The 16,345-nt window shown below is 42.7% G+C and overlaps 1 protein-coding gene across 1 annotated transcript in view; it reads left to right on the top strand.

Annotated features, from left to right (window-relative positions):
• LOC144670194 (acylphosphatase-2-like) overlaps positions 1–16,345 on the top strand; it is a 54,845-nt gene that overhangs the window by 21,217 nt on the left and 17,283 nt on the right. The window contains exon 3 of the mRNA XM_078532678.1: positions 10,970–10,986. Within this exon, the coding sequence (XP_078388804.1) occupies positions 10,970–10,986 (17 nt within the window). The remainder of the gene's footprint in view (positions 1–10,969; positions 10,987–16,345) is intronic.

The raw sequence follows: 16,345 nt of genomic DNA, 5'->3' as shown, positions 1-16,345 counted from the left end.
GCTAAGCTTTAGTCACACCTTCTGCTATCTGCTTTGATTTGGGGCACAATTTTTGATTCCACCTTGTGCCTGTGAGCATTCTTCTATGTTAAAGCTGTTATTTACTTACCCTCTTGTGGCTCAGTGGGTCGCATCCTTGCCTCTGAGCCAGAAACTCCGGGTTCAAGTCCCACTCTAGGATAGCCAAGGAAGGTGCGTGGCCAAGCAGGTTGAGTATCAACTTGTCAATCCTTCTAACAAACGCTAATGGCTGGTGGTAAGAGTGGGAGAAATTCCTGGTCAGTCATGTGACAGAAAGAAATTGGAGTCTCTACCATCACTATCCATTGCTTCAGACTACAACATACATGTAAAACATACGAATTAGGAGCAAGAGAAGGCCACTCAGCCTCTCGAGTCAGCTCTGTCATTCAGTAAGATCATGGTTGATCTGAGTGTAACCTCAATCCCACATTCCTGCCTACCCCCGATAACCTTTCACCCTTTTCTAATTAAGAATCTATCTAGCTCTGCATTAAAAATATTCAAAGACTCTATTTCCACCGCCTTTTGAGGAAGAGAGTTCCAAAGACACTCAACCCTCTGAGAGAAAACATTTCTCCTCATCTCTGTCTTAAATGAGTTATTTTTAAACAGTGACCCCTAGTTCTAGATACCCCCACAAGAGGAAACATCCTCTCCACATCCACTCTGTCAAGACCCTCAGGATCTTAAAGGTTTCAATTAAGTCGCTTTTTACTCTTCTAAATTCCAGTGGATACAAACCTAACCTGTCCAGCCTTTCCTCATAAGACAACCTGCCAATTCCTGGTATTAGTTCAGTAAACCTTCTCTGAACTGCTTCTAATGCATTTACATCTTTCTTCAAATTAGGAGAGCAATACTGTACATAATACTCCAGATGTGGTCTCACCATTGCCCTGTACAACTGAAGCATAACCTCCCTACTTTTGTAATCAATTCCCCTCACAATAAATGATTACATTCTATTAACTTTCCTAATTCCCTGATGTACCTGCATACTAACCTTTTGTGATTCATGAACTAGGACACCCAGATCCCTCTGAATTGCAATCGCTCTGCAATCGCTCACCATTTAGATAAGAAGCTTCTTTTTTATTCTTCCTGCCAAAATGAACTATTTCATATTTGCACACATTATACTCTATTTGCCAGATCTTTGCCCCCTCACTTAACCTATTTATGTCACTTTATAGTCTCCTGATGTCCTCTTCACAATTTACTTTCCTACCTATCTTTGTGTCATCAGCAAATTTAACATCCATTTGTTCGGTCCCTTCATCCAAGTCATTGATATAAATTGAAAAAAGTTGAGGCCCCAGCACTGATCCCTGTAGCACACCATTCGTCACATCTTACCAACCAGAAAAAGACTCATTTATGCCAATTCCCTGCTTCCTGTTAGCTAGCCAATCTTCTATCCATGCCAATATGTTACCCCCTACACCATGAGCTTTTATTTCCTGCAACACCTTTGATGTGGCACCTTATCAAATGCCTTCTGGAAATCTAAGTACAGTACATCTACTGGTTCCCCTTTATCCACAACACATGTGACTCCAAAGAACTCCAATAAATTGGTTAAACATGATTTCCCTTTTACAAAACCATGTCGAGTTTGCCTGATTGCCTTGAATTTTTCTAAGTGCCCTACTATAACATCTTTAATAATAGCTTCTAACATTTTCCCTATGACAGATGTTAGGCTAACTGGCCTGTAGTTTCCTGTTTTCTGTCTCCCTCCCTTTTTGAATAAAGGAGTCACATTTGCTATTTTCCAATCCAATGAAACCTTCCCTTTTGGAAAATTAAAACAAATGCATCAACTATCTCACCAGCCACTTCTTTCAAGACCTTAGGGTGAAATCCATCTGGACAGGGGATTTGTCAGCCAGCAACCCCAACAATTTTCTCAACACCACTTCCCTGGTGATTGTAATTTTCCTGAGTACCTCCCTCCCTTCCATTTCCTGATTTACAGCTATTTCCAGCATGTTTCTTGTGTCCTCTATAGTGAAGATCGAAGCAAAATACCTGTTTAGTTCATCCGCCATCTCCCTACTTTCCATTATCAATTCCCCAGATGCACTCTCTATGGGACCAACGGTCACTTTGTTAACTCCTTTCTTATTTAAATATCTACAGAAACTCTTACTATCCGTCTTTATGTTACTAGCTAGCTTTCTCTCGTAGGGCAGAATTTTCTGCCTGTCAGGCGGGCGGGCTCGACCCAACCTCCGGCGGGCGGGGATCTGATCCCCGCCAGAGAAGCGGGCCCTGCCGCCATTTTAAGTGGGCGGGCCAATTATGGCCCGCCCAGCGTGACGTCCGGCAGGAAGCGCTATGCGCTTCCTGTGTGGGCGGGGGGAGGGATTCCCCAAATGCGAGAGTGCGCTTTTTCCCGCATGCGCACGAAAGAGCGCACATCTCCCTGAGGCTAAGTGCTGCATCAGGGAGATCACTGACAGCTGTATAAACATTAAAAATAGAAAATCCTTAACATGTCCCCCTCATGTGACAATGTCGCACGAGATGGGACATGTTAATAATTTTCATTAAAACTTTATTCAACTTTTTAAATCCCTACATGAAACCTCATCCCGCCGGTGGATGAGGTTTCATGTCTTTTCTAGTTCCCGCCAGGGCTCCTGGCCTACCCGCCAACCTTAAGGTTGGACTGGCAGGTCCTTCAATTGTTTTAATGATCCTGTCAATGGCCTCAACAGGCCATTGACAGGTGGGCGGGCCTGCAGCTGATTTTGCTGCGGGCCCACCTTCCTGAAGATTTAAATGGGGCGGGATGACATCGGGGGTTTTCCCCCACATCATCCCGCGTCATTTTGCTGTCAGCAAGCAGGCCCCGCCCCCTGCTCGCCAACGGCAAAATTCAGCCCATACTCTTTTTTCTCCCCCCTCCTTATTAATCTTTTTGTAATTCCTTGCTGCTCTTTATATTCTTTCCAGTCTTCTGATCTGCCACCTGTCTTCGCGTAATTATATGCTTTTACTTTAAGTTTAATACTGTCGTTAACTTTTTTCGTTAACCATGGATGTTGGGTCCTCCCCTTGAAATTTTCCTTTCTCATTGGAATGTACATATTCTGTGTATTCTGAAATATCCCTTTAAATGTCTGCCACTGAACTTCTATTGACCTATCCCTTAACCTCATTTGCCAGTTCATTTTAGCTAGCTCTGCTTTCATGCCTTCATAATTGTCCTTATTTATAAGTTTAAAATACTAGTCTTGGACGCACTCATTTCTCCCTCAAAATGAATGTAAAATTCAACCATATTATGATCGCTGCTACCTGGAAGTGCCTTCACTAGGAGGTTATCAATTAATCTTATCTCGTTGTTCAATACCAGGTCTGGTATAGTCTGCTCTCTGGTTGGCTCCAGAACATGCTTTTCTAAGAAGCTATCCCAAAAACATTCTATGAACTCCTCATTAATGCGACCTTTGCCCATCTGGTTTTTTCCAGTCTATACGTAGATTAAAATCCCCCATGATTATTGCTGTACCTTTCTGGCAAGCTCCCATTATCACTTCTTTTATAGTATGTCCTACAATGCAGTTACAATTATGGGGGCCTGTACACCACTCCCACAAGTGACTCCTCGCCTTTATCATTCCTCACCTCTATCATTCCTCACCTCAACCCATCTGGTTTCATCCTGGTTTCCCGAATTTAGGTCATCCCCCTCTAATATGCTAATAGCGTCAATAATTAACAGAGCCACCCCTCCACCTTTTCCTAACTTCCTGTCCTTCCTAAATGTCACGTACCCTTCAATATTCAGGTCCCAATCTATGTCATCATGTAGTCATGCCTCTGTATTGGCTATCAGATCGTATTATTTATTTCTATTTGCGCTATCAGTTCATCTGTTTTGTTTCAAATGCTACATGTGTTTAGATACAGAGTCTTTAGTTTTGTCCTTCTTATTATTTTTGTAGCATCTAGCCTTATCTGCTAATTTACCCTTAGATTTGTACTCTGTCTCTTCCTGTCACAGTCTGTTTATCATTTCCCATATTAATACCCGTCGCTCTTGTCTTGTCTCTACTCTGGTTTACTACAGCTTCCCAAATTTGTTCCCTTGGCCCTATTTACTTTAAAACCCTCTCTACTTCCCTAGTTAGGCCGCTTGCGAAAACACCAGCCCCAGCACGGTTCAGATGTAGACTGTCCCAACAGTACAGATCCGACTTTCCCCAATACTTGTACCAGTGCCCCACAAACTGGAACCTACTTCTCCCACACCAGTCTTTGAGCTATGCGTTCATTTAATTATTTGAGGATAATTTAAGAACAAAATTAACACTTAAAACTTGTCTCTCACCAAACTCCAAGTCTTCGCTCAGTCAGTTGCACTCTGTATTTATGTTGTATGTTGCTACAGCAACTCGGACTCCTTGGGAGGGGGAGGGCAGTTGGTTCAGTTGGCTAAATGGCTGGTTGGATCAGATTAGTGCCAACAAAGCGGTGTTCAATTCCAGTTTGGGCTGGGGTGGATTTGGGACCTGCCTCTTTGCCTTGCCCATGGTGGAAGTCACGGCCATGTGGGTCAGACCTCCCTTCAGGCAGAGAACTCAAGAAGAAGAAGGTTTGTACTTGTCCTTTTCACATCAGTTCTAAATCATTTACAATTGAGTTAGACCAGGAAAATCACGTACGCATTCAAAGAGAACACGTTTACAATTTCACTGCAAATAGTGAAGTGAGCCTTCATTCCTCACCTACCAGGTGATAGTAGGATCAGACTCAGCTGTGACATCACTCTTCCTATGGTCAAATACTCTAGGCTCCTGTGAAGATAATCACTGAGGAAAGTTCACAAAGGGCTGCTGTCACCTGTCAAACTATTCCGATGAAAGTTGGTGCCTTCAGTTGAATGAATAAATGGTATTGTGTTGTGCTTTTCTGCTGACAATTTCACTTAAATAATGAATGTTGATGACACAACCTGGGACCTGCCTTGGAAGAAGTAATTACTCTTGTGATTGTGAAAGAGCAGAATTAATGCGCATTGTTTGAATTGATGCAACCGCTGAAGCATACTTGGTTAATGAATGCCTCCAATTGGTATTAGTTCAAATTCTTCATACTATACTAATGGTTGGCTTTATTTGATGCTGGTTCAGCACTCTTGCACTCAATAGCTCCAAGCCTGCAGCTCATGGCAGCACCTTTCAAACCTGTGACCTCCACCACAGAGGGACAAGGGCAGTAGGTGCATGGGAACACCACTAGCGTAAAGATCCCCTCCTGACAAGGACATATGTCACTTCATTGTCGCTGGATCAAAATCTTGCAACTTCATTGACCTCATCACATGCAACGGTTCAAGGAGGTGGCCCATCGCCACTTTCCTAAGGAAGTTTAAGAATGGACAATAAAAGCCGGCCTTATCAGTGATGCTCCCATCCCAAGAGTGAATTAAAAATAAATCAGCATTTCAACAAAATTTTAAACGCGATCATCCCAGAATGTTTCTCTTACACCCACAGCAAAGCACTTTGCCGAGAGTGAGTGCTTCACCTGATAATTTGGCCAAGATTGGGAATTTATCATTTGGGAGTAGACTAGATGGAAATGTCACCTCAGATGGGAATTTGTACCTGAGTTTCTCCGTCTGTGGGGCACTGCAGAAATGGACTGGATCACAAAAACCAACCGTAACAATGAGTTTGAAGAAAATGAAATAAAAAGAGAAAGTGCTGGAGAAACTCAGCAGGTCTGGCAGCATCTGTGGAGCGAGAGAAACAGAGTTAACGTTTCGAGCCCACTATGACTCTTCTGCGGAACTGAATGCTCCAAAGAAGAATCATATTGGACTCGAAGCGTTAACTCTGTTTCTCTCTCCACAGATGCTGCCAGATGCTGAGTTTCTCCAGCACTTTCTCCTTTTATTTCGTGTCTCCAGCATTTGCAACATTTTGCTTTTATTTCAAGAAAATGAATGCTTTTTAATGCCTTTGAAAAGCGATCGACTCAGGAAAGGCTGTTTGGATATCAGAAAATTCGTTGCGGGACGGGGTTGAGATGTGCAAGGTTCTTCCGTTAGAATCTTGGAGGCAGAAAACTTATAACCATTTAAGAAACAGCTTGGGCGTTGTGATGAGGAAGTTGTAGGGATGTTTTCAATGCCTCAGTTATAGCTTGAATGGCCTTGTGTACTGCAGTTTCATATTTGACTGTGGAGAATATTTGCTCCTTCATTTCAATTGTTTTCAATTGGTCAGGCCTCTTAATAATCATGGGGGGGTGGGGGGTGATGGCAGTGGCATAGTGGTAATGTCAGTGGACTAGTAATCCCGAGGACCAGACTAATGCTCTGGGGAAATGGATTCAAATACCACTGAGACACCTGGTGGAATTTAAATTCAATTAATAAATATGGACTTTGAAGCTAGTCTCAGTAATGGTGACCATGACAGCTACCATCGACTGTCCTAAAAATCCATCTCGTTCACTAATGTCCTTTAGGGGAGAAAATCTGCCATCCTTACCTGCTCTGGCCTACACGTGACTCCAGACCCACAGCCATGTGGTTGACTCTTAACTGCCCTCTGAAATGGCCTAGCAAACCACTCAGTTCAAGGGCAATTAGGGTTGGGCAACAAATGCTGGCCTTGTCCAGTGACGCCCCGCTCAGATGAAGGAATAAAGAAAAAAAGGCCGCAGTATGCCTCAGCACAAAAGGACTCGATTTATATTGCTGATTCTGCAATCTATCCAACTGCCTTTTTTCCTGTTTTCCATTTGTGGTTGGGATCCAATGCACTGGCTTTTTAAGTTGCAACCTGCAGATGGTGCTACAAGCTGTACATCTGAAATGCAGACTGCTAACACTGTAACCTACATAAAGCAGGCCTCTTAATTATCGCTGCTGAACTTAAACCTCTGCAATAGTAATTGCAGGATTATTCCTGTGAATTGAGACTGGCAATGTTTCATGCTACCGGTTATAGTAAGTCTATAAGTCTTCTGTAGTAAGCAATTATATTATCCTTACCAATCAAGATCAAAGCTTCCTCCATGAAGTATATCCAAGCAGAGCTGCTCATCTTCAGTCAACAAGCACCATTATCCGAGCAAATCATTCCCATTCTAGTCACAGAGCAGTCGGATTCATAGCATCTGACATTAATCTGCCTTGTTCTAGCTGCTGATTGGAGAATCAGCTCAATTGCATATCTAAACACCTTCATTTCAACCAGATTGCTATGCATTACAACTGCAATTTGTTTCCTTCGTCTCTATTTAAGTATAGCCGTCAACCCATTTAACAGTAGATAAATTTGTCTTTGGTTCCTGCCGCAAACTTTCAGTACCAGTAAAATAAATGGGAAAACATTGCAATCTAAAGATAAGAAAACAAAGGGATGAGAGCAAAGGTCAGTCTATAAAAAAATGATAAAGATAATATGAATTCCCCAGATTTAAAATTACATTTGTTTCAAAGGGAATACAGTGTAAGGTGAGAAAAATGTTGAAATTGTGCTGTATCATGTTAGTTCATCAAAGATTACAGGAGGCTATTTTCATTTGCTAACTGCAGTGTTTTTCAGTATAAACAGGGCGATAGGCAAAGATATTTTTTTTAAATCACCCACCTTCCACCTGAAGCCAGTCTGACTCGATTTTTAAACAGGCCTCGAAATAGGCAACCAGTTCTCCCACTGGAAACGAGCAGGAGCTTCACTTAAATATTGAAATCAGGGTCAAATGCTGTATAGGGCCTTTATGTAATTTTGGTCTCCCATTGGGTAGAGAATGCACTCCGTTTGGCTCTTGAGTGTTGAGCAGCAGAACCAATTGCCCTTAAAGAAACCCTGCTTGCAGGCCACCCAAATAAACTTTCCTAACCAGCTTTGCCAATAACTTTTGTTGGGTCAAGGGGAAGCAGGAATGGTCAGCATTAATATAAAAACAAAAAGCTAAAAGCTACTGCGGATGCTGGAAATCCAAAACAAAAACAGAATTACCTGGAAAAACTCAGGTCTGGCAGCATCGGTGGAGAAGAAAACAGTTGACGTTTCGAGTCCTCATGACCCTTCGGCAGAAACTGGTTCTGCCGAAGGGTCATGAGGACTCGAAACGTCGACTGTTTTCTTCTCCACCGATGCTGCCAGACCTGCTGAGTTTTTCCATGGTCAGCATTACCTAGCCACTACTTCTTCATCTACCTTATCTTCCCTTCCCTTTGATCCGACAAAAATGTTTTCTCCAGTTGCTGCTCCCTCCACGACCTCCATGACCCAATTACCTCCCGCACTTAAACAACCCACCTCTTACTCAACTCTAGAGAGAGCTGCCAGATTTCCCTCTCCACCCTGCAGCTGGTGCCTGTTTAGCGCAAGCTGCTTGCCAATATTATTCATATGAGACCTGGCCACAAAAAATGGTTTGGGCCTCCAATGAGCTTTTATCGGCTGGGCAGTGTGATCACTTTACCCACTACCTGCTTAATTAACACTTTGGAACTTCAGTGTTCTTTTAGCATATTAATGTTTTGTAAATTACATTGTTAGGTTTGTTAATGTCAATTACGTTGTTAAGTTTAAGAGAAACAGGTGATGGATATTAATTGTCTTTGAGCACGTATAAATTGGGGATAGTTGGGACATTGGTTTGTGTGGGAGGAGAGCTGTGAGACTGAACAAGTCAATAAACTCTCTCAATGAAGAAAAGCTCTGTGCCTTGGTTTCAGCTTCCCCAACCAGCTTCAATTCTATTAACATACTTCTGGAAGGAGCTTCTGCAGCCATTCATTTGACCAGTGGGAACTGGCGCTATTCATACCACTGAAAGATCCAGCCACCTTTTCTTTCTATATCATCCCAATTGCACACCTCATTGGAAACTAACACCTGGGCTACTGGATCTGCAGCACTTTAAGACATTTCTGAAAGACACAGAATGACACTCCATAAATCTTTTGAACAAGAGTGCGATTTATTATGGTGGCAGATTCAGAGGCAGTGCCTCCAGTTTTATTAAAGGGGAAAAACGTGTAGGAGATAAATACCTGTTCACTATAAGTGCTGTCAATTAAAGATAAGGTAAATATTTATAAACAATATATTTTTATATGTCAAGAGCAAATCTGTGATTTGTTGATGCTGTGCCCAGGCATCATAGCAAATTAACATTAAGGTTTGCTATATTAAGGTTTTCATACGATCTATATTTGGTCATCACCATTCTGTGCCCAAATATGGAGCAGATGACATATATAGAAAGCCAGAAGCTGCATATTCCCATCCCTATACCCACAGCATCATTGATGCACTCCGAGGGAAATCTGTTTTAACCCTGATTTTCATTGGGCAAAGCCACAGGAAAATCTGCTGGTGTGTTATAACTGATATTTCTGGTGCTTTTTGCTCGTGCTTCAGCAGCTGCATTGTTATCCATTGCTGCCCCTTTGTGTGTCGTTCCTGATGAACCATCATCATAACTTAAGTCCTGTGTAACTACAACAAAACTATGTGGATAAATTAGTCTAAAATTACAGGCCACAAACTCAGGATGATCACTAATAAACCCAATAACGGGATTCAGGAGAAACCTCTTTGCTCAGAGTGGTGGAACCCGTTACCAATTGGAATGGTTGAGGCAAATAATATGGATGCATTTGAGGGAAAAGTGGATTAACATATGAGGGAGAAAAGAATAGAAGGATATGTTGATCAGGTGAGACTAAGCAAATTGAGAGGTGGGTCATTGGAGCATAAACACCAGCATAGACCAGATGGACTGAATGGCCTGTTCCTCTGCTGTAAAATTCTACTTAATTCTACTAAATAGAACAGTCATCGTGCAGAGATATCAGGTAGATGGTAACATTTTGTTTACCCTTCCAACTCCATGAGTTTAATTTAAAGTTTTTTTTTTCTTTACTCTTTCATGGGATGTGGGCGACACAGGCAAGGCCAGCATTTGTTGCCCATCCCTAATTGCCCTTGAACTGAGTGGGCTTGCTCAGCCATTTCAGAGGGTACTTAAGAGTCAACCACATTGCTGTGCGGCCTGCAGCCACATGTAACCCGGACCGGGTAAGGATGGCAGATTTCCTTCCCTAAAGGACACTAGTGAGCCAGATAGGTTTTTGCAACAGTAGGTGATAGTTTCATGGTCACCATCATTGATGTAATCATCAGTAATAATCTCACCATTACTGAGATTAGCTTTATATTCCAGATGTATTAATTGAATTTAAATTTCTCCGGCTGCCACAGTGGGATTTGAACCTATATTCCCTATTAACATAGCAGGGTTATTAATTTGTCTAGAATAAACTAGTTCATACCTCTGTTAAAATGGTGGACAAAAGAAAGTTCATGAGACAGTTCAACATGTGTAGGCAAATGCTGTGCATCGTGTAATTTCAAAGGTCTTTGATTTCTATCTGGTGTATGTCTCAAGGCAAGCCTCGTGATGGGGATAAAATTGAAATTGGAGGCAGAGACAGAATTTTTTAATTAACTTATTTGTGAAATTATTTATTGATATGATAGAAGTAACAAATCAATACAACAGACACAACAAAATTCGCTGCAATATGTTTAAAGAAACATCTCAGGAAGTATTTTGGGAATGCGACCATTTTTTAGTGATGCTGAACACTGAGAAACTATTGAACATAATGGGGTCAAGTCACCCACCACTCCACACGCAGGGTGCTCAACTCATGTGATACAGAAGAGGCAGCAATCTCCAGAAATTCTGGGTATCTAAAGCTTTGTACTGACCTTACCACCCAAGGGGCCAGCTCACCTCCGGGATTGAGCAGAATCTTTGTTTGCATCCAAATCCTTAACTTCCGACTGCTCTGGACTACTTAGTCTTTGAAACAGTTTCTAAGTATAAGCATTGCACTGTGGGCTCTGTTTGTTAACAGGAATGATTGATTATTTTTATTCTCTTCCATTTCTAGGTGTCTTTTTTCGAAAGGTAAGAACGCTGAAACCAAAGCAATCCATTTCTTACTACAGCTAGCTAAGTCTACCTGGGTAGAGTGTATCAAATGTAAGTATGGGTTTCTTGAAGGGGGAAATTAATACCTACATTTTCAGAGGAATGAGTGACCGAATGAGCTTCAACCTGATAGATTCAACCCCCACTATCAACATCCTAGGAGTTACCATTGACCAGAAACTGAACTGGACCAACCATATAAATACTGTGGCTACAAGAGCAGGTCGGAGGCTGGAAATTCTTCAGAGAGTAACTCACCTCCTGACTGTCCAAAGCCTGTTCACCATCTATAAGGCACAAGTCAGGAGTGTGAAGGGATACTCTCCACTTGCCTGTATGAGTGCAGCTCCAACAACACTCAAGAAGCTTGACATCATCCAGGACAAAGCAGCCCATTTGATTGGCACCCCATCCATCACCTTAAACATCCAATCCCTTCACCACCAATGCACAGTGGCAGCAGTGTGTACTATCTGAAATATGCACTGCAGCAACTCACCTAGGCTCCTTAGACAGCACTTTCCAAACCCACGACCGCTACCACCTAGATGACAAGGGCAACAGATGCATGGGGAACACCACCACCTGCAAGTTCCCCTCCAAGCCACACACCACCCTGACTTGGAAATATATCGCCGTTCCTTCACTGTCGCATGGCCATTACCCTGAAATTCCCTCCCTAACAGCACTGTGGGTATACCTACATCACATGGACTGCAGCGGTTCAAGAAGGCACCTCACGAGCAACTTCTCAATGGCAATTATGGACGAGCAATAAATAAATGCTGGCCCAGCCAGAGATGCCCACATCCTTTCAAAGAATTAAAAAAGATCCTTTTGAATCTCCACATTCATTTCACAAGGCAACTTGTTCCCCTTTTGGAAGGTAATAGTTAAAGTTGAAGGCATCGTAAAAATAGGATCATCAGACCATATTTCGTGTAGATTTGTCCAATCAAACTTGATGGCCTTTTCCTTGATGTTTCTTCCCTTCTCCCCCAAAATAATATTAATAGTCCAGTAACTGTGTCAACTTGCATCCTTTGGGAGAATTTTGCCTCTGGGAGGTTGCGAGTTCAAGCCTCCTCTCATGGTTCAGACATAATCTAGGCTGACACTCCAATGTATGTGTACTAAGGGAGATCTTGTGTGCCTCAAGTACACATTAAAGATCCTTTGCTGCTAACAGCAGGAAACTCTTTCTTCTCTACCCCAAAGCTAGGAACCTCCTCAAATAATACAGCTGGATTAGTCAGACATGACCTACCTTTCACAAATCCATTTAGATGAAACAGTCGTATAAAATCAGCAACAACCAATTTGCTACTTTTTTTAAATGAAAGATAATACAAAATGGTTTAACATTTCCAAGTACATGCCAGAGGGAAGGAATCTCACCTGCCACCTCTCAGAAAATCATGAGCACATTGCCTATGATTTTCCAGTGTCTTACAGATGAGGCTCCTTGCCGCTGGCCCGTAGTCAGAATTCAGGTCAGTATTTTTGTAATCAGCGGAGCTGTTTGCAAGGGCCAAATAAAGGCCGTCCGAGTAAGTAATCGTCACTTACAACTGTCTTCCACAAATGAAGAGCTGCGTCATTAGCTGTATCCTGGAGAATTTGCCAGGGTCAGCATCAGGTCAGTCAAGCAGCCAGAAGCCCTGAGTTGCCACACTTCCAGCAGCTGTGTTGCAGGGAAGGAGAATCTGGTGAAGGGACAGCAGTTTAAAATTACATTGCATTTGCAGCACAGAAACTGGCTGCTCAATCCAACTGATCCATGTCAGGGCTCAAACGCCATGGGGAGGATTTTCTCCCCGTCAGGGGGGTAGTTGGGCGGGCGCGCAGCCGATCACCGCCCGTGATGGGCTGCACGCTGTCATTTTATGTGGGTGGGCTAATTAAGGCCCACCCAGCATGACGCACACCTGGAAGCGCTGTGCGGACAGGGGAGTAGGCTGAGTCGGGGCCTGCGCTCTTTCGCGCGTGTGTGTGAAAGAGCGCAGAAATCTCCCTGAGGCAGCTTAGTTTAATTTTTAAACATTTAAATAAAGGAAAAAAATTTTTTAAGACATGTCCCCTCGTGACAGTGTCATATGAGCTGGGACACGTCTATGAATTTTATTAACCCCGTACGTGGATGAGGTTTCATGATAAATGTGATGGCCGCCTGGGCTCTTCGCCTGCCCGCCAACCTCAAGGTTGGACGTGCAGCTCAGTTAATTATTTTAATTGCTATTTAAATGGCCTTACTAGGCCTTTGACAGTTTGGCGGGCGAACAGCCGACTCTGGTGCGTGCCCGCCGAACTGAAGATCTGAATGACGCGCGGTGACGTCGGGATGCACACCCAACATCACCGTGTGTCATTTTACACGTCAGTTTGCTGACCCGAAGACTCTGGCCCATGTGACCCACCCTTATCCCTTCCCACCCTGCCCTCTCTATTCCCTTCAATCCCATATACACATCAAACCTCCCCTTAAATGCACATTTTTTTTCGAAATATATACTTTATTCATGAAATATCTGAAAGAACATTGCAAAACATTTCATCACAAAAAGTGCAATCAGATTCAACTTTTACACATGGAGCACGAGGTGCTTCAATGCAATCAATGAATATTACAATCATTTCAATATGGTCATTACAGACGGTCAGACAATGGTATTGGAGTTATCAACATACATCATGTTGCACTCTGAGGTGCTTCAATACAATTATAATACATTTAGTATTCACTAGATACACTTATTGTGAGTCGTGCAGCCCGAGGGGTCTGTACCTTTCCCAGCCCCTTGGTGCACTATGGCCGAAAGGTCTTAGACAGCGACCTTTCTTCATTGGGCCTTTGCGGCAGCTGCCCCAAGCTTTAGTGCGTCCCTCGGCACGTAGTCCTGGACCTTGGAATGTGCCAGTCTGCAGCACTCGGTCGGGGACAACTCTTTGCACTGGAAGACCAACTAGTTTCGGGCAGAGCAAAGAGCGTCTTTCACCGAGTTGATGATCCTCCAGCTGTAGTTGATGTTTGTCTCGGTGTCTGTCCCTGGGAACAAGCCGTAGAGCACAGAGTCCTGTGTCACAGCACTGCTTGGGACGAACCTCGACAGAAACCACTGCATCTCTCTCCAGACCTTCTTTGCAAAGGAGGTGAACAACAGTCTCTTCCCCACCACAGCCACCTCGAGGGCAATGTGCAGAGAGGGTGAGACTCCTGGCGTGTAGGAAGGATCTGACAGGGAGGGCCTTTCTCACCACCAGCCAAGCTACATCTTGGTGCTTGTTGGAAAAGGATTTACATATAATTTGCAGCCAGAGATAGTCCATTCAGCAACAGGAGACGAGACTGCACTCAAATGTGGAATTGCCACCTCCATATCACAGCGGCTTGAATGAGAAAAAAAACAAAAATGAATTTGAATGACATTCAATATCCAGGTGAGAACTTTGGTGTCAACTGGAGGGAGACCGTGTACTTAAGAAAAATTAAATGGTGCTTTTCAGACCTGATTCAAGTTTTATAATGATCCTCATGTTATGCAAATCCTAGGTGTTATCAGTGGGGCTTTGGGAGGTTGTGTCATATATGAATGTAAATGTTACATTCTCTCCCTCTGAAGTGGGTTTTTTCATGGTATGATCTCTAAAATGAGAGTGTATGAATTTTCTCATCAAAATAACTAGTTTTTATCACCAAATAGAAGCTACAACTTTCTCTTCAGGAAAGCTTTCAGGTTATTGTCTTTTCCAATCTAAGAAGCAAACAGCTTTACAGCACAATTCAGATTTTGTTTTATGGAAATCCCTCTCGTCAGTTGGGAATGGATTTGTCTTGTTAGGAACTAAATATTCCTTACCAGGCTTGTCTCAGCTGCTTTGATAATTATGACTGACAGGCCTCTTGTCCTCGGATACGATTAATCTTATACAATCCCAATTAAACAGCAAATTGACTGAAGCTCTCACTTAGAATAAAGTCTGGTTTCGCCATTTAGGATTCAGACTGAATGAAATTAGTGAAACTTCTCTTCTGGAGAACAAAGAATTAGTGTCCTATATATGTTGTTTGCTAAGGTCCCTGGCAGTTGTTGAAAGATAATTATTTTTCCATAATTGAGGAGCTATAGAAAGTGGTTATTAAAGCACTTATTTCCGTGAGCCATCTGCTATGATTTTATACTCCGTGTGCCATTGATAAGGTTGCTAGTCCAGCCATGAATAATCATGGTGGTGTTGACTCCTTTCAGGCTGATGATCGCTTCCTGCATTATATGAAATCTTTTTGCACCCATAACCACCAGTTTCAATCAGTTGTTTTCCACTGTCAATATCACTTAGTTTTGTTTGTGATATTCTGTTGTGCAAGGAAAAAACAATCCACAGTCATTTGGTCCTGTTGAATGCTTTTCTAATTGTTTTTTTTCAATATTGGATTGCCTATTCCAAACTCTGAGACAGTATTCCCTTTGAACTTGATGTTTATACTCGTTGTCTCCAATGCCCCCCCACTAATCATGGATTTCTCAGTGATTCCAGAAAACAGTAAAGTTCAAGAAGCTTCACTGCTCGATCTTTATCTCTGTTTCTATACTACAATTTCTTCCCTCCTCTATGAGGTGAAATGTGACCAGGAAGAGAGTCAGAGCAACTTTATTCATTAATGTTTGTTATTAAGCCATGGAAACTGGTAACTTGCCCTGCTGGGAAACCTGGGTATACCCTGCCAAGCTACCTACATTTTTACTGCATGGAAAATGAAGCACACAAGTACAGGAAGCATTATTTCACGGGCTGTCAAAATTCAGCTGAATTAGGCTTTAATCTTCTCTGAGTCTCATTTTGTACCAAGATCACAATTTCCCTGCTTGTGTCATTTCATTCTGATGTCCCTGGTAAGGAGCGCATGAAGCACAGACAATTCACCCCAAAGAAGGTGGCAACTCTCTATCTTGGAATGCTTTTTTCAATAAGCATTTATGGGGAGAGGGTGGTGTAGCGGTAATGTCACAGAATTAGTAATCCACAGGCCCAGGCTAATGCCCTTTGAACATGGGTTCAAAACCCACAATGGCAGCTGGTGAAATTTAAATTCAACTAGTATATTTGGAATACAAAGCTAGTCTCAGTAATGGTGATCGTGAAACCCATCTGCTTTACCAATGTCCTTTAGGGAAGGAAATCTGCCATCCATACCTGGTCTGGCCTACGTGTGGCTCCTGACCTACAGCGGAAGGCATTCAGTTCCAGGGCAGTTGGGGATGGACAACAAATGCTGGCCTTGTCAGCGACGTCCACATCCCATTAAAAAAAAACCTTAAGCTAAGCTCATGGAGTT

The sequence above is a fragment of the Cetorhinus maximus genome, chromosome 31 (genome assembly GCF_964194155.1).
Source record: "Cetorhinus maximus chromosome 31, sCetMax3.hap1.1, whole genome shotgun sequence".
Lineage (NCBI taxonomy): Eukaryota > Metazoa > Chordata > Chondrichthyes > Lamniformes > Cetorhinidae > Cetorhinus > Cetorhinus maximus.
Note: the sequence above shows the minus strand (reverse complement) of the source record. Positions and strands in the feature narration are given on the sequence as shown.